The 25,197-nt window shown below is 42.2% G+C and overlaps 1 protein-coding gene across 1 annotated transcript; it reads left to right on the plus strand.

The window, feature by feature from the left end:
- The first annotated feature begins 207 nt into the window (after nucleotides 1-207).
- LOC139765872 (uncharacterized) lies at nucleotides 208-25,012 on the plus strand. Its single transcript, XM_071693738.1, has 7 exons — nucleotides 208-777; nucleotides 12,062-15,108; nucleotides 15,923-16,157; nucleotides 16,435-16,541; nucleotides 20,488-20,637; nucleotides 21,439-21,630; nucleotides 21,829-25,012. Exons 2-7 carry the CDS (start codon nucleotides 12,076-12,078, stop codon nucleotides 22,105-22,107), a joined length of 3,996 nt encoding a protein of 1,331 aa, XP_071549839.1. The 5' UTR covers nucleotides 208-777; nucleotides 12,062-12,075; the 3' UTR covers nucleotides 22,108-25,012.
- The last annotated feature ends 185 nt before the right edge of the window (nucleotides 25,013-25,197 follow it).

Here is a 25,197-nt window from a genome sequence, read left to right on the forward strand (position 1 = left end):
TGAAGGTGGAGGTGGTGTTTGTATAGTGGTGTAGGTTGTGGTTGGTGGTGGTATAGCGGTGGTAGGGTGTAGGCGGTGTTAGTAAAGTGGCGGGAGGGTGCAAGTGGTGGTAGTGAAGAGGTGGTAGGGTGAAATGGTGGTTGGGTGCAGGTTGATGTCATGGCGGGCGGCCAGGCGTGCGGTGGGTGCCTACTGCTAAGGCGCGTCAGTACCCTGTGGAACGTCAGGACGAAAGTATGCGCCACCGTAGCTCCCTTGGCTTCTGACTGACTCGTCACCAAATAATCAACGGATACTTTGCTCGGTGTACATCAGTTCGTCTCGCTAATATTTCCGAAGCAGATAATAGTGAAATGTGTCGTGGTGACGAAATATCTTAAAAGTATGAAATATGAGAGGAACGAAGTGAAGAAACTTTGCTTTGAAGAGATATACAGATGTGAGTGCGCCAATTAACATTCGGCACAGCAAGACGGGTGCTCGGGGGAAAAGCAACAGAAGCTTCTAAAGTTATCTTGGTTCTTTGTTTATAACAACTGGATTATGATGCATGATTTAAAGGTGCACATTTTCTTAAAGAATGTACCGAAAGGTATATGAAAATGACGTAAAAGTGTTGAGATGATTATAGATGTAGAGTGGTCGATAATGATATAATAATAAATTTAGTGAAGTAATCGGAAAGAAAAGATAATAAAAGATAAAACAGTTCGAGGAAATCTGCAACAGCGACGGACACCTCAGCCAGGACCTCTCCACGGCCATTGATAACGTGCGGTAAGCTCAAGAAACTTCGTTGTCCTTTGAATAAACTGGAGAAAGTAGATAAGCACAACCCCCATTAAGTTTTCCTTGAGCTTAATACATTCAATCTCTCGGTGAGACTAGAGCGCTATGATAAACCCTAATTGAATTTCCATTCTTAATTATACCAATGAGAATTTTCTTGCTTTGAAAAATGTAAAAGTGAATACAAAGATTCGCCATTTTTCCCAACTCGTTTAGGAGCTTAAAGTTAGTTTTCCATAATGAATCATATGATTTTATCGAAATTTATTACCAGTTTAATGTTACATACTGGTAGCACCTGTGGATGATAATGGACGCATTGTCATGCTTTCTCAGCCAACTGGAAGGCTTCACATATTTCTCCAGTACGGAAGCAAACATCTTCACAGTCTCATTCGTGATGAGCTACGACTCATTATCACCCTAACGTCCAAACTATAATGCAAAATATTTGTATGTGACATACATTACATAGGCAATGCAAATCTCACTGACCCTCAACTGTTTGGTAATATTTAGGCTACTGCGAACCACTGCCGCCTCACTAGCTTCGCAGACTTTAGATCCTGCAGTCTAAAAAAAACGCAAGACCTTTGTTGCTCTTTCCTTAAGTGACTTCACCCAAGCTTTCGACCTAGTTTCCATGGCTCGTTGACTTACTGAGTATCGTCAGGCTATATATTTCCTGTAGCTCCATCTTTTTCATAGTCTTTAGCTTGCATTTTCCCCATGAATGATGCCCTGATGGATACACCAGTTCGATAATAGTAGTGACAGGTCCATCCTTAGTGTTTGCGTCCCTCAACAAACTCCAGAATGGCTACCCTCGCGTCCGACCATGCCTCATTAGGCCGCAATTCCTTCAAGATTTTACAGTCCACCAGATTTCTCTGTTTCATTCTGGACAAGAAACATGAAAGGAGCACGTCAGTGGCAGCATTTAATCTACTATCTATTCTTTGTCCATTCAAGACACTTGGACTCCAAGAGCCTAAATTCTAAGATATCGAATCAGTTTTCATTCTTTCCAGACTCACTTGTGCTCTTCCTGCTTGTTGTTCTTCCTTCCCTGTCTATGTTACATTAACACGGTACTACATATAACCTATCTGTTACATAAACACTCTGCTATATATAGCCTGCCTCTGTTACATTAACACGGTGCTGAATACAGCCTGTCTACATATAGCCTGTCCCTGTTACTTTAATACGATGCTACATATAGCTTGCCTCTGTTGATGCTACATACACTCTACCACTATTACAATAATACGATGCTACACATAGCCTGCCTCTGTTACATTGACACGATGTTACATGTAACCTGTTTATGTTACATTAGGACTGTGTTGCAGTAGCTTTTCTCTGTTACAATAACAGAGTGTACACATAGCTTGTCTCTGGTACAGTAACACGATGCTACATATATCCTGCCTCTGTTACATTAACACAGTGCTACATATAGCCTGTCTCTGTTACAGGAACACGACGCTACACATTAGCATGATGCTACATATAGCCTGCCTCTGTTACACTAACACGGTGCTATTGTAACATCGGGTTTGGACAGTATTGCACTGGAATTTATCAAAAAAGGGAGTGACTGCGTTGGTGATTGGTTGGTAAGGATATTCACTGTATGTACGGATCATGGTGAAGTGCCTGAGGATTGGCGAAATACATGCATAGTGCTATTGTATAATGGAAAAGGGGATAAAGGTATATATATATATATATATATATATATATATATATATATATATATATATATATATATATATATATATATATATATATATAATAACAAGTAGTGGTGATGTGAGAAGGAGATGGAGTGAGTATTTTGAAGGTTTGTTGAATGTGTTTGATGATAGAGTGGCAGATATAGGGTGTTTTGGTCGAGGTGGTGTGCAAAGTGAGACGGTTAGGGGAAATGATTTGGTGAGCACAGAAGAGGTAGTAAAAGCTTTGCGGAAGATGATAGCCGGCAAGGCAGTGGGTTTGGATGGTATTGCAGTGGAATTTATTAAAAAAGGGGGTGACTTTATTGTTGACTGGTTGGTAAGGTTATTTAATGTGTGTATGATTCATGGTGAGTTGCCTGAGGATTGGCGGAATGCTTGCATAGTGCCATTGTACAAAGGCAAAGGGGATAAGAGTGAGTGCTCAAATTACAGAGGTATAAGTTTGTTGAGTATTCCTGGTAAATCATATGGGAGGGTACTGATTGAGAGGGTGAAGGCATGTACAGAGCATCAGATCGGGGAAGAGCAGTGTGGTTTCAGAAGTGGTAGAGGATGTGTGGATCAGGTGTTTGCTTTGAAGAATGTATGTGAGAAATACTTAGAAAAGCAAATGGATTTGTATGTAGCATTTATGGATCTGGAGAAGGCATATGATAGAGTTGATGGAGATGCTCTGTGGAAGGTATTAAGGATATATGGTGTGGGAGGCAAGTTGTTAGAAGCAGTGAAAAGTTTTTATCGAGGATATAAGGCATGTGTACGTGTGGGAAGAGAGGAAAGTGATTGGTTCTCAGTGAATGTAGGTTTGCGGCAGGGGTGTGTGATGTCTCCATGGTTGTTTAATTTGTTTATGGATGGGGTTGTTAGGGAGGTGAATGCAAGAGTTTTGGAAAGAGGGGCAAGTATGCAGTCTGTTGTGGATGAGAGAGCTTGGGAAGTGAGTCAGTTGTTGTTCGCTGATGACACAGCGCTGGTTGCTGATTCATGTGAGAAACTGCAGAAGCTGGTGACTGAGTTTGGTAAAGTGTGTGAAAGAAAAAAGCTGAGAGTAAATGTGAATAAGAGTAAGGTTATTAGGTACAGTAGGGTTGAGGGTCAAGTCAATTGGGAGGTAAGTTTGAATAGAGAAAAACTGGAGGAACTAAAGTGTTTTAGATATCTGGGAGTGGATTTGGCAGCGGATGGAACCGTGGAAGCGGAAGTGAATCATAGGGTGGGGGAGGGGGCAAAAATTCTGGGAGCCTTGAAGAATGTGTGGAAGTCGAGAACATTATCTCGGAAAGCAAAAATGGGTATGTTTGAAGGAATAGTGGTTCCAACAATGTTGTATGGGTGCGAGGCGTGGTCTATGGATAGAGTTGTGCGCAGGAGGGTGGATGTGCTGGAAATGAGATGTTTGAGGGCAATGTGTGGTGTGAGGTGGTTTGATCGAGTAAGTAACGTAAGGGTAAGAGAGATGTGTGGAAATAAAAAGAGCGTGGTTGAGAGAGCAGAAGAGGGTGTTTTGAAATGGTTTGGGCACATGGAGAGAATGAGTGAGGAAAGATTGACCAAGAGGATATATGTGTCGGAGGTGGAGGGAACGAGGAGAAGTGGGAGACGAAATTGGAGACGGAAAGATGGAGTGAAAAAGATTTTGAGTGATCGAGGCCTGAACATGCAGGAGGGTGAAAGGCGTGCAAGGAATAGAGTGAATTGGAACGAGGTGGTATACTGGGGTCGACGTGCTGTCAATGGATTGAACCAGGGCATGTGAAGCGTCTGGAGTAAACCATGGAAAGTTGTGTGGGGCCTGGATGTGGAAAGGGAGCTGTGGTTTCGGGCATTATTGCATGACAGCTAGAGACTGAGTGTGAACGAATGGGGCCTTTGTTGTCTTTTCCTAGCGCTACCTCGCAAACATGAGGGGGGGAGGGGATGGTATTCCACGTGTGGCGAGGTGGCGATGGGAATGAATAAAGGCAGACAGTGTGAATTGTGTGCATGGGTATATATGTATGTGTCTGTGTGTGTATATATATGTGTACATTGAGATGTATAGGTATGTATATTTGCGTGTGTGGAGGTGTATGTATATATATGTGTATGGGGGTGGGTTGGGCCACTTCTTTCGTCTGTTTCCTTGCGCTACCTCGCAAACGTGGGAGACAGCGACAAAGCAAAATAGAATTTAGATATATATATATATATATATATATATATATATATATATATATATATATATATATATATATATATATATATATATATATATATATATATATATATATATATATATATATATATGGAATGGAAAAAGGCGAGAACAATGGAAGTAAGGGGAGTGGGGGAGGAATGGAATGTATTTAGGGGATCAATGATGGATTGCGCAAAAGATGCTTGTGGCATGAGAAGAGTGGGAGGTGGGTTGATTAGAAAGGGTAGTGAGTGGTGGGATGAAGAAGTAAGAGTATTAGTGAAAGAGAAGAGAGAGGCATTTGGACGATTTTTGCAGGGGAAAAATGCAATTGAGTGGGAGATGTATACAAGAAAGAGACAGGAGGTCAAGAGAAAGGTGCAAGAGGTGAAAAAAAGGGCAAATGAGAGTTGGGGTGAGAGAGTATCATTAAATTTTAGGGAGAATAAAAAGATGTTCTGGAAGGAGGTAAATAAAGTGCGTAAGACAAGGGAGCAAATGGGAACTTCAGTGAAGGGCGCAAATGGGGAGGTGAAAACAAGTAGTGGTGATGTGAGAAGGAGATGGAGTGAGTATTTTGAAGGTTTGTTGAATGTGTTTGATGATAGAGTGGCAGATATAGGGTGTTTTGGTCGAGGTGGTGTGCAAAGTGAGAGGGTTAGGGAAAATTATTTGGTAAACAGAGAAGAGGTAGTGAAAGCTTTGCAGAAGATGAAAGCCGGCAAGGCAGCAGGTTTGGATGGTATTGCAGTGGAATTTATTAAAAAGGGGGGTGACTGTATTGTTGACTGGTTGGTAAGGTTATTTAATATATGTATGACTCATGGCGAGGTGCCTGAGGATTGGCGGAATGCGTGCATAGTGCCATTGTACAAAGGCAAAGGGGATAAGAGTGAGTGCTCAAATTACAGAGGTATACGTTTGTTGAGTATTCCTGGTAAATTATATGGGAGGGTATTGATTGAGAGGGTGAAGGCATGTACAGAGCATCAGATCGGGGAAGAGCAGTGTGGTTTCAGAAGTGGTAGAGGATGTGTGGATCAGGTGTTTGCTTTGAAGAATGTATGTGAGAAATACTTAGAAAAGCAAATGGATTTGTATGTAGCATTTATGGATCTGGAGAAGGCATATAATAGAGTTGATAGAGATGCTCTGTGGAAGGTATTAAGAATATATGGTGTGGGAGGCAAGTTGTTAGAAGCAGTGAAAAGTTTTTATCGAGGATGTAAGGCATGTGTACGTGTAGGAAGAGAGGAAAGTGATTGGTTCTCAGTGTATGTAGGTTTGCGGCAGGGGTGTGTGATGTCTCCATGGTTGTTTAATTTGTTTATGGATGGGGTTGTTAGGGAGGTAAATGCAAGAGTTTTGGAAAGAGGGGCAAGTATGAAGTCTGTTGGGGATGAGAGAGCTTGGGAAGTGAGTCAGTTGTTGTTCGCTGATGATACAGCGCTGGTGGCTGATTCATGTGAGAAACTGCAGAAGCTGGTGACTGAGTTTGGTAAAGTGTGTGGAAGAAGAAAGTTAAGAGTAAATGTGAATAAGAGCAAGGTTATTAGGTACAGTAGGGTTGAGGGTCAAGTCAATTGGGAGGTGAGTTTGAATGAAGAAAAACTGGAGGAAGTGAAGTGTTTTAGATATCTGGGAGTGGATCTGGCAGTGGATGGAACCATGGAAGCGGAAGTGGATCATAGGGTGGGGGAGGGGGCGAAAATTCTGGGGGCCTTGAAGAATGTGTGGAAGTCGAGAACATTATCTCGGAAAGCAAAAATGGGTATGTTTGAAGGAATAGTGGTTCCAACAATGTTGTATGGTTGCGAGGCGTGGGCTATGGATAGAGTTGTGCGCAGGAGGATGGATGTGCTGGAAATGAGATGTTTGAGGACAATGTGTGGTGTGAGGTGGTTTGATCGAGTGAGTAACGTAAGGGTAAGAGAGATGTGTGGAAATAAAAAGAGCGTGGTTGAGAGAGCAGAAGAGGGTGTTTTGAAGTGGTTTGGGCACATGGAGAGAATGAGTGAGGAAAGATTGACCAAGAGGATATATGTGTCGGAGGTGGAGGGAACGAGGAGAAGAGGGAGACCAAATTGGAGGGGGAAAGATGGAGTGAAAAAGATTTTGTGTGATCGGGGCCTGAACATGCAGGAGGGTGAAAGGAGGGCAAGGAATAGAGTGAATTGGAGCTATGTGGTATACCGGGGTTGACGTGCTGTCAGTGGATTGAATCAAGGCATGTGAAGCGTCTGGGGTAAACCATGGAAAGCTGTGTGGGTATGTATATTTGCGTGTGTGGACGTATGTATATACATGTGTATGGGGGGGGGGGTTGGGCCATTTCTTTCGTCTGTTTCCTTGCGCTACCTCGCAAACGCGGGAGACAGCGACAAAATATAATAATAATAATAATAATAATATATATATATATATATATATATATATATATATATATATATATATATATATATATATATATATATATATATATACACATAGACTTATACATATATACACATGTACATAATTCATACTTGCTGCCTTTATTCATTCTCGTCGCCACCCCGCCACACATGAAATGACAACGCCCTCCTCCCGCACGCGCGCGAGGTAGCGCTAAGAAAAGACAACAAAAGCCACATTCGTTCACGCTCAGTCTCTAGTTGTCATGTATAATGCACCGAAACCAAAGCTCCCTTTGCACATCCAGGCCCCACAAAACTTTCCATGGTTTACCCCATACGCTTCACCTGCCCTAGTTCAATCCCGGTATACCACATCCTTCCAGTTCACTCTATTACTTGCACACCTTTCACCCTCCTGCATGTTCAGGTCCCGATCGCTCAAAATCTTTTTCACTTCATCCTTCCACCTCCAATTTCGTCTCCCACCTCTCCTCGTTCCCTCCACCTCTGACATATATCCTCTTTGTCAATCTTTCCTCACTCATTCTCTCCATGTGACCAAACCATTTCAATATATCCTTTTCTGCTCCCTCATCCACACTCTTTTGATTACCACACATCTCTCTTACCCTTTCATTACTTACTCAATCAAACCACCTCACACCACATATTGTCCTCAAACATCTCATTTCCAGCACATCCACTCTCCTCCGCACAACTCTATCTATAGCCCACGCCTCGCAACCATATATCATTGTCGGAACCGCTATTCCTTCAAGCATACACATTTTTGCTTTGCGAGATAATGCTCTCGCCTTCCACACATTTTTTAATGCTCCCAGCACTTTCGCCCCCTCCCCCACCCTATGACTCACTTTCGCTTTCATGGTTCCATCCGCTGCCAAATCCACTCCTAGATATCTAAAACACTTCACTTCCTCTAGTTTTTCTCAGTTTAATCCAACCTCCTAATTGACTTGTCCCTCAACCTTACTGTACTTAATAACCTTGCTCTTATTCACATTTACTCCTAGCTTTCTTCTTTCACACACTTTACCAAACTCAGTCACCAGCTTCTGCGGTTTCTCACGCGAATCAGCCACCAACACTGTATCATCAGCGAACAGCAACTGACTCACTTCCCAAGCCCTCTCATCCACAACATACTGCATACTTGCCTCTCTCTCTCTCTCTCTCTCTCTCTCTCTCTCTCTCTCTCTCTCTCTCTCTCTCTCTCTCTCTCTCTCTCTCTCTCTCTCTCTCTCTCCAAAACTCTTGCATTCACCTCCCTAACAACCCCAGCCATAAACAAATTAAACAACCATTGAGAGATCACGCACCCCCTGCCGCAAACCGACGTTTACTGAGAACCAATCACTTTCCTCTCTTCCTACTCGTACATTTGCCTTACATCTTTGGTAAAAGCTTTTCACTGCTTTTAGCAATAGAAGTTCAGGTATATTTATTTAACAAGTGATATTTCTATACATGCAGCACTACATGTTTCACGGAGACAATCCGCCTCATCAGGTGCAAACAATTCATAAAGCTTTTTAACTCCCAAAACCATCACAAAAAATTTCGTCTCTCGTGTGCCATTCTTGGCCGAGAATGACACTTAAAGGTACATATGTAAATGCTGAATAGGACGTCGTAACATTTGAATAGTTACGACAATGCAAACATAATGAGACATTATGCATGGGTAAAGGTGCTAAACCAAATATCGAGGAATAGGTGTGGCACATTGATGTCAGTATTATCAGTTATTGCAATTGAGGAACTCAAACAATAAAGAACTGATGGACAAAGGAAGATTATTGGAGGTGCACTTAATCCAGTTACATAGCGAAACAAGCTGACTACTGTAATTCCTGCCGCCCAGAATGATAATGACCGGCGGTTCGACCTCAGGTCTTTAGTGTTACAAGTCACATCATGAAGCATCAAATCGTTGCATATATCCTTGAAATATGATCTTATATGTGGATTGTAGAGGGACAGTGTCCGTGTCTCTGCGCGATTACAGGTCCGTGACCCAACGACGGACCTCGCTCTCCAGGTCAGGCTGGTCCGCTGGGTCAAGCACGCCCTTATTACGGCTCACCTACTCCATCTCCACGTAACTAAGACTTTCTTCCTGGATGGAAGCCCTGTCAAAGTACAGGCCATCAGTGCACCTGTAGGCACATTACTGGCACGTTACATACACAGAGAATGAGCCTTACAAACTAAACACGTTGACAATGCAAAGTATGACACGCAGGGATTAGTATGAATGTATGTCCTCTCCACTCCCCGGGCTAAGCGAATAGTCTTAGACCCTGACGATAAGAGCGCCCACCTCCTTGGGAGTAATGCTCCAGGGAAACTGCCCAGACAGTTCTTGTCTCTGTTCTGAGGCGTGATAGATGACCAGTGGTGTTAATTCACTTTCCTTAATTAATCACTATTCTAATTCATACTCTCAGTCTTCCACGCTTGATACACTTTCGTTGTGTCATTAATTGTTATGTTCCCATTGTATTTTCTTGTTTGAACACTGTGAATACAGCATTTTACAGTTTCCTTGATCTTATAGGGGACCTGCTTTGGACGATGTCATGTCTTGTGTGAGCCCAACAATCTAACCTCTACATTTAACTTACAGCTACGTTATTGATACAAACTATGAAAGAACCTAAACATAACGTCACTTCCGTTATTCTTACCTTTTGATATTTTGCCCACGAGGCGCCTAATAATTTCTGAAGGAGAGCTGGTGATTGACATTTTTGTCGACACGAGGACAAGGTGTCGGAGGACCATGAGCAATGATGACCCCTGACCCTGGCGCTAGATGCCGCGCTGTTGTCAGCAGTTGCTTTTACCTCGTCTGATCATTCAGAATGCAGAAGTGTCTGCAGTAATGCTACTGCAAAGCACTGGCAAGAAAACGATCACGTTTAAGACCTTAACAACCCAGTCATGTTGTACCCTTATCGAATGAGGCTACCCGTAATGTTTCTGAATCTATCTTGATTGCTAATATCAGTAACTTTAATCTATCTCAAGGTAACTTAAAAGCACATCCTGTTATCAATCAAACCATCATGAAAAAATTATCAAGACAAGATTGCATAAAACGAGTAGTTGACCGCGCATCTCGCTACCGATGCCGACCACCCCCTGACCTCCACCCCCTTTTACCCATTGTACCTGCATCATGAACACTGGTGGGTCAGCCCACTTTACCTGCATCAGGAACACTACTAGGCCAGTCCACTGTACCTGCATCAGGAAAAACATTGCACAAGAGACAAAATGGAGACTGATGCATTAACCTTAGTCCAAAGCTACTTTTACTGTAAGAGTTCTGTCTTTTTTCTTTCTTTTTGTGAGCTTCTCTATCTTGATGCAGAAAATACGAGCAGGTAAAGCTACAGGGTCTGACGGGATGCCTGCAAGGGTACTTAAACGCTGTGCTAAACAACTGACACCTGCACTGGCCACATTATTTCAGGACTCAGTAGATCAGGGAGTGGTGCCTTATAAATGGAAAGAATCGGAAGTGAAACCTATTGCAAAAATTAATTATCCGAAAGATCCCAAAGATTTTAGACCTGTAGTATTGACATCTAACATTATGAAAAATTTAGAAAGTATATTGAAAAACTACATCTGTGAAAGAACAAATAATTCAAAAGACCCTATGCAGTTTGCTTATCGCTATAATAGGAGTGTACAGGATGCAACACTTACATTATTAAATGATGTTAACGAGCACTTAGATAAGACTAAATCACAAATTAGAGCACTGTTCATCGATTTTAGTTCAGCATTTAACACAATGCAACCTCATATTTTGCTTAATAAAATGTTACAAATGAGTGTAAATAGAAACATCTTATTAACGCAGAGACCTCAATATACCAATGTAAATAATGTCAAGTCTAATGTGGTAGTTACCAACACAGGAGCCCCCCAAGGTTGTGTATTGTCCCCTGTTCTCTTTACCTTGTACACAGATGATTGTAGGAGTGGAACTGATGACTGTACTATTATGAAATATGCCGATGATATAGTTATCCTAGGAAAAGTTGTCAATGATAATTATGAACCCTATTTAACTCGTCAAAAAATTTGTTGACTGGAGTAAGCAAAATTCTTTGGAGCTTAATGTTAAGAAAACTAAGATGATATTCAATTTCGGAACTAAAAATAAACATGTACCCGACTTATCAACAATTGAGGAAGAACACGTTCAAAGAGTAAACCAGTATTTGGGACTTATGATTGATGACCAGTTGAAAGGCAGTGTTAATACGGATATGGTGTCAAGGAAATGTAACCAAAGACTACACTTTGTACGTATATTGCGCAACCTAAAAAAAGATAAAGTTATCATTCACTTATGTTACAAATCAATATTAGAATCAGTTCTAAATTTTTCAGTGACTGCCTGGTATGGGAAACTTACTTGTAAAGATAAAAATAAGTTGGGAAGAATTGTTAAAAAAGCAGGAAAATTAGGTGCGTCGACCACATCACTAGATAAGCTTTATCAGACAGGCGTAATGAAACAAGTAGATAGGATTATGAAAGATGTAACCCATCCGCTATACAATTGTTACACTTATTTAAAATCAGGAAGGAGGTTAGCTTTGCCCATGCAGCGTACTGATAGATACAGAAAGTCTTTTGTACCTAAAAGCATCCTCCTTTTCAATCATTTGTCATCACAATAGAAAAGTAAAATATTAAAGTGTTTCCTTTAATATTTTATTGCTTTATTGATTTTATTATTCTTTTAATGTAGAAACACTAGGGAGCTCTCAAAGCCAAGAAGAATTTCATTTTGTAATATATCTTGTATTACAATTTGACTAATAAAAACTTACATATTTTATGTGAACACGACTGATAAGGAAGGCTTAGCGTCCCCGTAACTTCAAGACTCCGTATTGTGCTTTCAGGTTATCTTGGCGAGATGATGATGCAGAGCTGCAGAATGTTGGTGGCGGTGTTGGCGTTGGCCTGGCCTCTGATGACCTTAGCCCAGGAGGTCCTTGTGTCAGCATGCCCCAGCTGGGAGGATAACCCCTGGTGTCCCTGCTACAACAACGACGATGGAGTCTTCCTGGAGTGTCCTATGGTGTCTCTGGACACGGTGGCAAGCGTCCTCAGTCTTGTCCATCAATCTGTTAAGTCCCTCAGAATCTATGATTTGGAAACCGTTGTAACGTCCCTTCCGCCGGGTACGTTTAATCGCAGCGCTGGCGTGAGTAACCTGCAGATCTCTCACTCTAACCTTCAGAGTGTAGGGGTCGACAGCTTTAGAGGGCTGGAAGAGTCTCTCGAGAGCCTTACCATTAAGCACTGCAAGCTGTCGGCCGTGCCTCAAGCAGCGCTCTACAGGCTGATACAACTCCAGGAATTAAACCTCGAGTCCAACAACATTACGGAACTTCCCAGCTTTGGGTTTACGAAAATAAACATCCAAAGACTGAACCTCAAGGGTAATATGATCAGTTTGATATCTGATTTTGCGTTTGATGGCTTAGAAGAATCGTTACAGGAGCTCAACCTGATAAGTAATGATCTAAGAGAATTACCTGTGACTTCGCTGCAGAAGATGAAGAATATTAAGAAACTGGATTTAGCCTGGAACCACATTTCAGAGCTTAACACAGGGGCTGTCTCGCCTCTCAGCACTGTTGAATACATCGACCTCAGTAGTAATGAAATCCGGAAAATAAAGAGCAAGAGTCTAGCTGGCATGCCAGGACTTCTGTCGTTGTCTCTGTACATGAATTCCATTTCCTCTGTGACCAAAAATGCATTCAGGGAAAACTCAGCACTGGAAACGTTGTTTCTAGGGCACAACAACATAATGCATCTAGACTCAGAGACCTTCTCTTACACTCCAAGGATGAGGATCCTTGATCTCAGTTGCAACAATATCCAGGCCATTCACGGTGGTCTCTTTTGTAACCTTCCAAATCTTCAGGAACTTGTGCTTTCCAGGAACAACATACGGGAGGTGATACAACAAACTTTTGAAAATTCCTCGAGCATTAGAATTCTCAACTTGGAGCACAACGCTATTCGATTTGTGGTGTTGGAGACCTTCAGGAATATGATACAGTTGGAGACTTTACTTCTCAGTCATAATAACATTCATGAAATATATCCGCATTTATTCATGGCTAATGTTAACCTGTACAACCTGAAGCTTGATCACAATAAAATAAATGACCTTGATGAAATAACATTTAAGAATACGACACAATTGAGAAAGCTCTTTTTGCAAAACAACAGACTGACGATGATAAAGAGAGGTTTGTTCTCACGTGTGTCACAACTCCGCGAGCTTCACCTTCACAACAACAAGATCGAAGTGGTGGCCACGGGAGCATTTTCCAGTCTTCGTAATCTGGAATATCTAAGTTTACAGGATAATGAGATTCTGGCTCTCCCTGATACCCTGAGCCATGATGTCAGTGCCTTAAGGTACCTGAGGGTGTCCGGCAACAACCTCAATAGCCTTCACCAGCAAGCTCTTAGGGGCCAGAAACACCTAGATGTTGTCTGGCTGGATCGTAACAACATCTCAGTGCTTACAGAAGGGGTCTTCAGCGACCTTACTTTACTCAGACAGCTGCATGTGGAGGAGAATCACATCACAAGTATTCGAGACAATGTGTTCATGAATATGACCGATTTACGGAGACTGTATCTCTCTAACAACTATCTGGAGACCATCAGTGAGCGGGCGTTTTCTGGTCTCACTACCCTGGTAGAACTAAATCTAGACAATAATGATATCAGAGGAATTTTTCCGAATGCTTTCCAAAGTCTAACGAGTTTAGAAAAGTTGAATTTATCATGGAATGAACTTTCTACAATCAAAAAGGAGTATTTTGAAACGGAGATTCCAATAAGGCACCTCACCATCGACCACGCACAAGTCGGAGAAATAGAAGAGGGTTCTTTTGAAGCTCTTGTGTACTTGGACAGCCTAAGTTTACGAGGCAACAACCTTCACCATCTTCACAAAGGTTATCTTAAGTTGACTCAGTTGAGGAATCTTGACTTAAGCAGCAACAGTTTTTCAACACTGGACGTCAATAGTCTTGCTGGTCTTCCAAACCTTGAGACTCTGGATCTGAATGGCTGCAATATTGACAGCATACCTGAGAAGTTTTTTGACGCCAGCATGGCTCTAAAGTCTCTCAACCTTGGGGGAAACAGACTCACGTATCTCAAACCGGCAACATTTCTTGGTCTCTCTGATCTCACAAAGATTGACCTCTCTGGAAATAGTTTAGGACTAAACAGCTGTAGATCTCTTATGATCACAACAAAACTGGAACATCTCTCCGTCAGTGGCAACCCCATGATGGATATATGTCCTGCTCTAGGACTGCTGAAGAACCTGAAGGAGCTCTATGCTTCTAACATCTTTATGACTGAGGTAACCACGGCGATGGCACAGTTGCAACATCTTGAGGTCTTAGATGTTTCTAACAACATGGTTAGGGAGTTCTATAGAGGGAGTTTTCAAGGTTCTCTCCTGAGAAGATTGAACCTCGCCGAGAACCAGCTCTCACAGCTCCCCGACGCGATGTTCTTTGACGGGATGACTCATCTGAAGAGTCTCAACATGTCGGGAAACCCTCTCCACCGTCTGACGGGTCTGGCAGTAGTCAAAGGCATGGTTTTACCTGCCCTGGAGCTGCTGGAAGCGACGCACACAAACCTCACAGTACTGACGAGCCTCGAGCTCACACACATGCCCGTCCTAAGGTCCCTGAATCTCCGACACGGGGCCATCAACAAGGTGTCGCCGGGAGCCTTCAGTACTCTCTCTCAGCTCTCTCAACTTGACCTTGGATTTAATTTGCTTAGAATTTTGCCCAGGGAGCGGCTGCGTGGGATGTCCTCTCTCACTCATCTCAACCTTACCCACAACAGACTCGAAGACCTCGACCAGCTGCCCACCGACTCAAAACATTTAAAGGTAAGCTGTTACAGATTTTGCTGTAATATATATAACTCCAACCCAGTCAAGATAACCTCCACTTTGCGTGCACTGTACAAGTGGACTCCCGTAGTGGAGCGGTTAACGTTCCTGATCGTGACGCATTCACAGGCCGCCCAGGGTCGAGAGCATAGTTTCGAACCCTGGTTGCGGCCGTCGGTCCACAGTCAACCTAGCTCTTCATCCACCCCTGGGGGTTGGTCGATAAACCGGGTACCTGGCTTAGGCTAGGGTATATATATATATATATATATATATATATATATATATATATATATATATATATATATATATATATATATATATATATATATATATATATATATAAAATCAGCTGCTCGTGCCGTCTCAACTAACATAAAAAAGTGTATAACTAAATAACATCATAACTGTATGATATTCTGTCATCATTGTATGGAAACAACTTCAAGGCTGCACCACTCAAGATCACTGTATTACCTTGAAACTGTTATAGCAGGTGTCGCAGTGTACTGGCCCTGTCAGACGGTGTTCCAATTCCTGCATGATTGTATGGAAATGTTCATTAGTGATATAAGTGTATGGCCGAATGACATCATCACATAATTATGTAAGTGCATCGTTTCTTAACTGTATGAGTTTAAAACTATATGGACGTATGACTTTGTAATTAAATGGCTTCATTAACGTATAATTACATATTCATGACCTGTGACTTTATAGCTATATGACTGTACGACTTTATGGATGCATGGACTGTATGCGTGTATGATCGACTGTGCGTATAAGTGTAATAGTGTACCCACCATCGCAGGTGCTGGACGTGTCGGTCAATATGCTAACGGAGGTGGAGGAAACGACGCTGCGGTACACTGAGGCACTGGAGGAGGTCATCCTACGGGACAACTGGGTCACTATCATTCACCCGAGAGCTTTCCAGCATCTGCCCCGCCTCACCAGCCTCGACCTCAGCTACAACAACCTAGAGGTGCTGAGGCCGACCGTCCTCGAGCCTGTGGAGAGGACGATTGAGAAACTTTACCTTCATGGTGAGTCTTTTTTTTCTTTTTTTAAGTAGGATCAAGGAATCTGACGGTTAAGGGGAAGTGCAAGGATAGAGATTCCTTGATGCCATAGATCCTCACACTGATTTAGTCTATAGTCTAAAGACCAGAAAACCTATTTCTGGAAAGGGTCTTCTGATTATATGATTATATTCGGATGAGTTACTAGAGCTGTGTTTGAAGGTTTCCTGTCATATATAACATAAGACTGTATAATTTATTATCCCATCATCATTCAAGAGTGACTCGCTCTCCCTAACAGGTAACCCGATGAGGTGTGGGTGTGAAAGCGTGGATCTCTGGGAGTGGCTCCTCAACCATCCCGCCCAGGTTCAGCAGCCCATCGACCTCATCTGTGACCAACCTAAGGTACGATATGATTTTTCAGGTTTATTTGGTTGTAGCTATTAGTTGTAGCAGACCACTCATCTCTGGTGGAAACTTAACTAGATAGTGTCTGTTGCTTGTGACAGATCCTTATATGACTCACACGTGCCTAGGGAGTGACTGGGACTCACCTAAAAATAGGCTCTGAAGTACAGCTTCCTCAGCGTCAGAAGTAGCCTCAGAAAGTCCATCTCTCAAGTATTTCACTCAGCAGTTGTTCTAGGCAGTGAGTGTTTCCTACTATACCCAGGTGGCCACTGCGGAGGAAATGTATCAAGATGTCTTCATGAGTGTAGGCTTATCAAGATACTATAAAGCATATTTCATATATCTTGAACAATTCATCTTTTACCTGGACATAAAGATTTTGGGTCACACCTGGTCATCATACAATGAATCATATTGTGATGACCTTGAAGCCCTATGAGTCCCATGTTATGGATGGAAGATGTTGAAGCCCCATGTTATGAGAGGAAGATGTTAAAGACCCATTTAATGACTCGAAGAACCTGAATCCCTATGTTGTGGCTGAGAGATGCTGAAGCCTCATCTTATGGATGAAAGGCGATGCAGATTCACCTTCGCCGGGAACCCTTTCCTTCCTCCGTTCCCATTTGCACGAATGTCTTTCTGTCCTGGTATAAACTCTTCATTGGTACCAGTAGCTTTTCATTTACCGCTTTCCACGAGGTCTTTTTGTCAACCATACTATACGTTTTCTCGAGATCCATAAATGCCATATACGATTCACTTTCTTTGTATTTCTCACAAGATTTCTTCACATCTACCTTTCCTGAAGCCATACCATTATTCCCCACTCATTTGTTCTTTGCATGCTACCACTCTCTGATTTGCAATTCTCCTATATACCTTACTACTACAATCCACAGAAATATACCCCATTAATTCGAACATTCACTTTTGTCCCTCTTGTCTTTAAGTAAGGGCATTCTGAATGCATTCTGCTAGTCCTCAGGCACCTCTTTATTCGTAGAAAAGTAAAGAAAAATTGAAGAGATGGAACAGGTGAAGGTAAAGTTGTGGGAAAGAAGAAGGAAAGTTGAAGAGAGACAGTTGGTGGGCAATTCATTTTGCTAATCTAAATCTATGTTATCTGGTTAAATAAAGGGTTTAAAGGTATTTTCATTTGTACATTGGAAGGGGTGGGTTGGTGATTTTTGTAAGGCTGCTGGGAAGTTAATTCTTTATGGAATCTTTGTATCGTTTCGAGGGATGTTTTTGATTTTTGAAATGTTTCGTTGTCTCGAGCTTCTAGTTTTTTTCCCAGGCTCTAACTGCGGCACTGTCTGTTATCATGTTGAAAGGTTGTGTTTGTGTTATTTCGTGAATTTGTTCTGTGTTGAGAGTGAAAGGGTATCTTTGATTAGTGGCAAATATCGGTGCTTTGTTTTGAATTATCTGGAGTGAGTTAAGTTGTGTGTTGCTGAGTGTGTGAGTAGTTATAGAGGATAGTCCAGTATAGGAAGAACTACGGCTTTGAAGAGATGTGTTTTTATATCTTATTGGCATATTTCTAGGTCTATAAAGCTTGGTGAGAACGATCATACTTTTCTGTCTACGATCTTTTACATTACATAAGTAAACTCTGGAGTTAATGTTGAGGTCAATCATTTTTTCTGACTCTTGAAAGTCCGTCGGTTCATCACTGACTATAAGTAGGCGTGTGACTTTGCCCCCAGGTGTACTGGGGTGAACTTTCAGGTGTTTTAATTTTCCATTTCTTTTCTCAAATTCATTGATTATAGTAATAACCTTTGCTGTCATTTTACTTATCATGTCTTTCGATCTCCCATGGTATCCAACTATTTGTGTTATGTCATCAGCATAGCAGATGTTGAGGCTTTTGATGGTTTGGGAATGTCTCCGGTGTGTATGGTAAAGAGTGTTGGGGACAGGACACTCCCCTGTGGTACTCCGCATTCTAAATAAAAAAGTATGCTAATGAAATCTTCGCCTCCTTGTCATCGAAGAAATCACATAACAGTTTTTCTAGGGTTATTGGTCTGTTAAGGTGAAGGATTTTATATTTCAAGCCTAAGTGCCAGACTTTGTCGAAAGCTATCGTAATGTCTCTGAAAATTATTTGACACTGTCCCCCGTCTGCTTATTTTGTGCAATCTGTTCTGTTGTGAGTGCTATTGCTTATTGTGTCCTCCTGTCGTATCTTATTTTATTTGAGCCGAACTAACGTAAGATAGCATGACCAATCAATCAACAAAACTGTTATCCCCTTTCTAAGTACTGACTAAAATCCCATTCACTATTGTCGCTTTGCTACACTTTATCTTACGCAAGGATTTCCCTAACTTCCTCCCTTTTCATCATGCCATGTACCAGGACTGTTTCACTCTGAAACGCTCCCTCCAGAAACACCACATCCACCGGTATATCATATATCACATTTGAGAATCTTTCAAATAATCACTGAATCTCTTTTACACTTCGTCTTTGCCTGTTATTATTTTCTTTCTACTGCCCTCTTTGGTACTCAGATTTGTTCCTTAATTTCCCTTACTTTCTAAAAAATTTTCTTATTCTCTCAGAAGTTCGTCGTTACTCTCTCACCCAATTTATCATTTACCCTCTTATTCAGCACCTGTACCTTCCTTTTGCTTCCTGCCATTTTCTCTTGTACTCCTCAGTTATTTGCACTCTGTTCCTCCAGGATAACTTCCGTACACCTCTCTTTTCTTTTTCATTACTAATTTAAGTTCCTCTGTCCACCACTCACTACTCTTCCTGAGATTTCCACATCTCACATAGTACACTTGCGTATGTAAAGCGTTGCTCCCCCAAATACTTTCTGCTCCTCATCCAGTCCTCCTGTTACATTCAATTTTACCCTAAGCCACTCTTAACTCATTTTCGCTTGGTATCTCCACACAAAGGCCGAATATAAACAGATGAAAACGTATAATGAGGTATCAAGGGTAAAACTATGGGACGAGGTGTCTTATAGAATGTCTTTACTTAGGTATAAGTTATAACACTTCTATAAGGCGTTCTCAGCGGATGGACGAAGGCTGGTCATATAATCCAACATATTCTTCACATTTGTAGGAAGGATGCTTTGAGAGAAAACAGTTAATATGAATCAACATGTGGGAAGTTAATATGAACTAACATGTGGGAAGTTAATATGAGCTAACAAGTGGGTTACAAATATGTAACATTCTAACTTGCACTATATTGTATTTAAGTGTATTCGATGAGGTTGAGACAGTCTTTCAAGGAAATATCGAATTCGACAGTTCCAAAATTGTTTTTTTGCCCTCCTAATACATACAAACATTTATGGCTGATTACATGTACTTGCTACTGAGATAGTTTTCAGATTATCACAGCATTGTTTAATGTTTAATGATCTAGATTGTTAGTGATGTGGTGAGTTGTTAAACTATCCCCTGTGATGTGGTGAGTTGATAGGGTATGCCTTGTGATATTTTGAATTGACAGAGCATACCTTGTGATGTGGTGAGTTGACAGAGTATACCTTGTAATGTGGTGAGTTGATAGAGTACATCTTGTAATGCTGTGACCAGATACGATTTACCTTAAGATGTGGTGAGTTGATAGATTATACTTTTTGATGTGGTTAGTTTGTAGAATATACCTTGTGGTGTTTTGAGCTGATAAAGTATACCTTTTCATGCAGTGACCTGATAGGGAATACCTTATGATGTGCCGAGCTGACAGAATATACTTAGTGGTATGGTTAGTTGATAGAGTATACCCTATGTTGTTGTAAGGCGATAGAGTGTACCTTGTAATGCGTTGGGCTGATGAGTATACCTTGTGATGTGGTGAGCCGATGCAGTATATCATGTGATGTGGTGAGATTTCACAAATAAAGGAACTGCAGACGACAGTTGAGAGTATAATGGTCGTTTTGTTCTTGTCTTGCCAGGCGTTGAATGGGCAGTCGTTCCTGCTGATGTCGTCCTCGTCCTTCTGTCCGCAGCCGATCATCTTGCGGGTGGCCATACAGGACATCCAGAGCCAGTCTTTCCTCGTGTCCTGGCAGGCTACCAACTCCTCCGCCGTCTACGGCTTCAAGGTCAGCCTTGAAACTTTAAGGTTCACCAAGTCCTTCCTAATCTCAGGGGACAAGGATCACTCAATGTCCTTTAGTGTCAAGGATCAAGTGACAGAGTGTCTCTCTTAATATCAGGGGTCAAAGATCAATCAGCATATTCCACCGTCAGATGGCATGGGTCACCAAGTCTATCTTATTGTCGGATCATGGGTCACTTAGACTTCATTGTGTATAACCTAGTTTCACGGGTCAAATGTTAATCAGTATTCTCCAGTGTCGGATGTTACTCCTCATCAAGTGACAGTCCCAATTTCAGGGGTCGAAGATCACTCATTGTCCTCTAGTGTCAGGGGTTCAAGGCTCAATCATTGACCTCCATTGTTAAAAGCCAAAGGTCACTCAAACTGCCACTGTTCTAATGACAGAAACAATAAGAGCCTCACTACCTTTAGTGATAGACGTTAAGAGCCTTAATATCTCCAGTGAAGGAACCATTAAAAGCTTTATTGTTTCTGATGACAGACATCAAGAGACTCACTGCCTCTGATGACAGAGACATCGAGGGACTCACTACCTCTGAGGACAAGACATTAAGATTCTCACTACCTCTGGTGACGGAGACTCATTATTTCTTGTGAGAGACAATTAAAGACTCATTGCCTCTAGTGACAGACATTAAGAGCCTCATTAACTCTGGTGACGGAGTCTTACTACCTTTGGTGACTGAGACACTGAGAGACTGCCATCATCAATCTGTGTATCAACCTATGTGTTAATATAGATATTTATAGTTGCAAAGTAAGAGTGTTGTTGCTACTTCAGGTGACGTACCAGTCAGCTGAAGAAGAGGCCGAGCTGTCTTCCTCGCCGACGCTGGGTCTAACCTCCAGGACCTACCTGCTAGAGGATCTGCTGCCTAGCACGCAGTATCAGGTGTGCGTCCATGGCCTCACCAAATCCCTGAGTCGCCGTGCCCGCGCTCACACCCGCACTGCCGCCCACCAGGACCACCAGGTGAGCTCCTTCCTCCTTTGGTTATTCATTACGATTGACTGAGGAGGTATTCACTTCAGTGGTCATGAATAGCAGATGCATTAGAAAACTGAAGTAATTTTGGAATGTTGCATACATTTTGAAAAATATAAAGTTTCAGATGATTTGCAATTGTAAATATTTACATCTCATTATGGTTCCTGCCACCTTCCATGTTAGGAGAAGGGCGCCCTGTGCAGCGAGGGCCAGACGCTGCCACTGCCAGCATCATCGGCCACAAGTACTGCTGGGGGACGCCTCTGGCTCATCCTGGGAGCGACATTGGCGGTTGCCCTCCTACTGGGGGTAATTGTCGCCCTCGTGTGGTACCGTAGGTGTCGTGCTGGTGTCGACCATGAACCTACCAAGAGACCCAACGGCGTCCCTCCCGATTATTACAGCCACTACCACGGACGACCCTCTCATCCCCACCACGACGAAGAAGAGTTCGCCTGCTAGTGACAGGTCTCTCACAGTTCCCTTGTGGTAGGGGCTCATGACACTTCTGCTGGTGACATGGGTTTCTTAAAGTCCTCCCGTGGTGAGAAATTGTGACACACCTACTGTTGACATGGCTTTCTTACAGCTCTCTGTGGTGAGAATTCGTGACACACCTGCTGGTGATATGGGTTTCTTAGAGTCCTCCCATGGTAAGAGCTCATGACACACCTGCTGGTGACATGGGTGCCTTATAACCCTCCTGTATGAGTGCTCACACCGCTGGAGGTGTGTACTCTTAACTGACGCCACTGGAGGCGTATACTGTCAGCTGACACCGCCGGAGGCATGTACCGTGAACTAAAGCCGCTGGAGGCGTGCACTGTCAGCTGTCACCGCTGAAGGCGTGTGATGTGACTGACACCGGTGGAGGAGCGTATTGTGAGCTGACACCGCGGAAGGAGCATATTGCAAGCTGACACTGCTGGAGGCTTGTATATGAAGTGACACCGTTGGAAGCGTGTGGTGTAAGCTAACACCGCTCGCTGGAGGAAGCTTGAAAATGAAAGACACGAGCCAAGAAAATGTATAAGACAGAGGTGATAATGTGATGTACATATCTGGTAACATGATATGCCACATGACAACCTAGTCATCCTAGGAAATATTTACGGAGCTGTTAGCTTATGTGATGACTGCAAAATGCCTGGCATAGAAGTGTGGGTGCTGAATGGTTGCTCTGCCGCAAGAACCTTGTTCTGGTACAGTTAACAAAAAATCTTGAGGGCTTCAAGACTGGGAAAGATATTCTTTTATTTCAAAACTGTTACACGAAAACAAATCTATTGAAAAGGTGGACTATGTACTCTGAGCTCCTCCTGAAAGAGTCTAAGGGCTGGGTGTGTCTGTAGGCCTCTGGAGGTCGCGTATAGCTTTACAGATGACCAGGAGGGTGTCCTAAACGGGACGACCAGTGTAGCTGTCTCAGGGTCAGGCACAAGAGGTATTTAAGATTCAGATTTCATCACAACTTGGCGTAATACGAGACGCAGAATGATGAAAGTGAAGTGGAGGGAAAATGTGGAGAAGTGGTACATTTCGATGAGTAATGGACAGTGAGAGGAAAGTGCAAATAAAGTAAATTTGATGAAAAGAGAAATATGAAGGGGGAAAAGGGCAAAACAGCACATCTTATTATTTACAAGAATTTGAAACGACAAAGTGGCCATCACTGCAATGAGTCAAGGAAGTGTGAGGAAACAATGGGTTAGTTTTGTTACGACCAGGAATATGAGTGAAGTAAATGGAACGTGTTCCTTTTGGAATTTCATCGATGTCATTTAGCTTTATTGCCTTCCCTCGTCAGTAGACCTTGGCAAAAAGCCACTTTTTGAATATCTCCTGTGTTGAAACATGGAAAATTAGTTGCGAATAAATATTCAAAGACTCATTGCGAAGCACGGTAGATGTTCATATTAATGGTTAACACTCCCTCTGAAAGTTCATTATGAGAGAAGGACATCCCTATGATGACTCATTATTAGGGGAGAGCATCCCCTGAAGGCTCATTATGAGGGATAGGCATCTCCCTGATGGTTTGTTATAAGGGATAGGCATCTTCCTGAAGGTTCACTATAAGGGATGGGAATCCCCTTAAAAGTTTATTATGAGAAATACGCGTAACCACCCTGAAGGTTCATTATGGGGGAAAGATGTCTCCCTGAAGGTTTACTATGAATGGTGGGCATCTCCCCTGAAGATTTATTACGATGGATGGGTATACCAAAAATGTTCATTATGAGGGGCTTGGTATATACATGAATCTTCAGTATGAGGGGTTGGCATCCCCATTATAGGAGTGGGCATTCCCTTTGAATATTCATTATGAGGAGTGGGCATTCCCATTATAGGTTAATCGTGAGGAATGGGCATCCCCTCACGGTTCATTATGAGAGTTGGTATTCCCCATAAGGTTCATTAAGAGGAAAGAGAATCCTCCTGAAGGTTTGTTATGAGGGAAAAGCATCCCCCTGAAGGTTCATTATGAGGAGAGGGCACTCCCACTGAGGTTTGTTATGAAGAGAGGCCACGTCCTGAAGGTTCATTATGAGGGCTGGGCATACCTCATAAGGGGTCATTATGGGAGAAGACAACCTCCAATGAAGGGTGCTCTTAACTCAGGCATGTTCACAATACACGATGTGCCTTTGCGTAAAGCATTTTATGTGTATCTGAAGTTTAGAAAATATTTTAGGGAAAAGTATGCCTCTATCAGGAGAGGTCAGTATTTAATTTTTCATTGGAAAGTTTTCACTGGCGCGTAACACTCTATCATCTACTACTCTACCATTTTTATGTGACACTCCGATAGGACACGGAAAAATTTTTGTCTCTTCCCATAACACTTTTCCTTAATCATCTACCTTCACTTGTTCCACTTTATACAGGGCGTGCCGGCAAGGGTTCTTCTACCTGGCACAGTTACTCTTGAAAACTTTTCTACAGCCCATGGGTCGTAGATCGGGTTCTTATGGTTTGCTCACCTGTATAAACATTATGTCTATCACTTGGTAGTGATTATATCTTGGTAGTGAATTATAACTTAGTGTTGAATCATAACTTAGTAGTGAATGATTTTATTCTTAAGGGACGTGAAATGCTAAAAGTATTCCAAAGATAATGTTTAAGAACTGGTGGAAGTCTGAGCACAAGCATGTGTAGTGATGGCTGACAAAAGTCTCTGAACAGTGAATGTGAATGGATGTATGTTTGTGTGTATGTGGGTGTGTAGATATAAGAAGTTCTAAACTTTACGGACCATATTCTAAAGATAGAAATTACAAGAAAAACCTTTATATCGTTTTCTACGGTTCAGTGAGGTAAGAGTTTGTGTGAGAAGTTACATGAAAATAAACAATGAATACTACGTAATTTTTGTGTCCTTCCTTGCCACGAGAGTGTCAAGACACTCGATGATTAAGGTCAATGATATATAGAACAACATCTTATGTTCTACACTTTTTATCATTTCATTATGCCCATTGGGAGCCAAGAGTTGATGATAATCGTGGTAATATGAGCTCCACACGTAGTTCTGTACGCATCTGCATT

This window comes from Panulirus ornatus, chromosome 56 (assembly GCF_036320965.1).
Source record: "Panulirus ornatus isolate Po-2019 chromosome 56, ASM3632096v1, whole genome shotgun sequence".
Classification (NCBI taxonomy): domain Eukaryota; kingdom Metazoa; phylum Arthropoda; class Malacostraca; order Decapoda; family Palinuridae; genus Panulirus; species Panulirus ornatus.

Excerpts from the sequence above, each read along its gene's own strand:
- LOC139765872 (XM_071693738.1), top strand. The coding sequence starts at position 12,076 with ATGATGATGCAGAGCTGCAGAATGTTGGTGGCGGTGTTGGCGTTGGCC. Across the intron at positions 20,638-21,438 it reads CCGCCGTCTACGGCTTCAAG|GTGACGTACCAGTCAGCTGA; the intron begins GTCAGCCTTGAA and ends TTGCTACTTCAG. Across the intron at positions 21,631-21,828 it reads CCGCCCACCAGGACCACCAG|GAGAAGGGCGCCCTGTGCAG; the intron begins GTGAGCTCCTTC and ends CTTCCATGTTAG.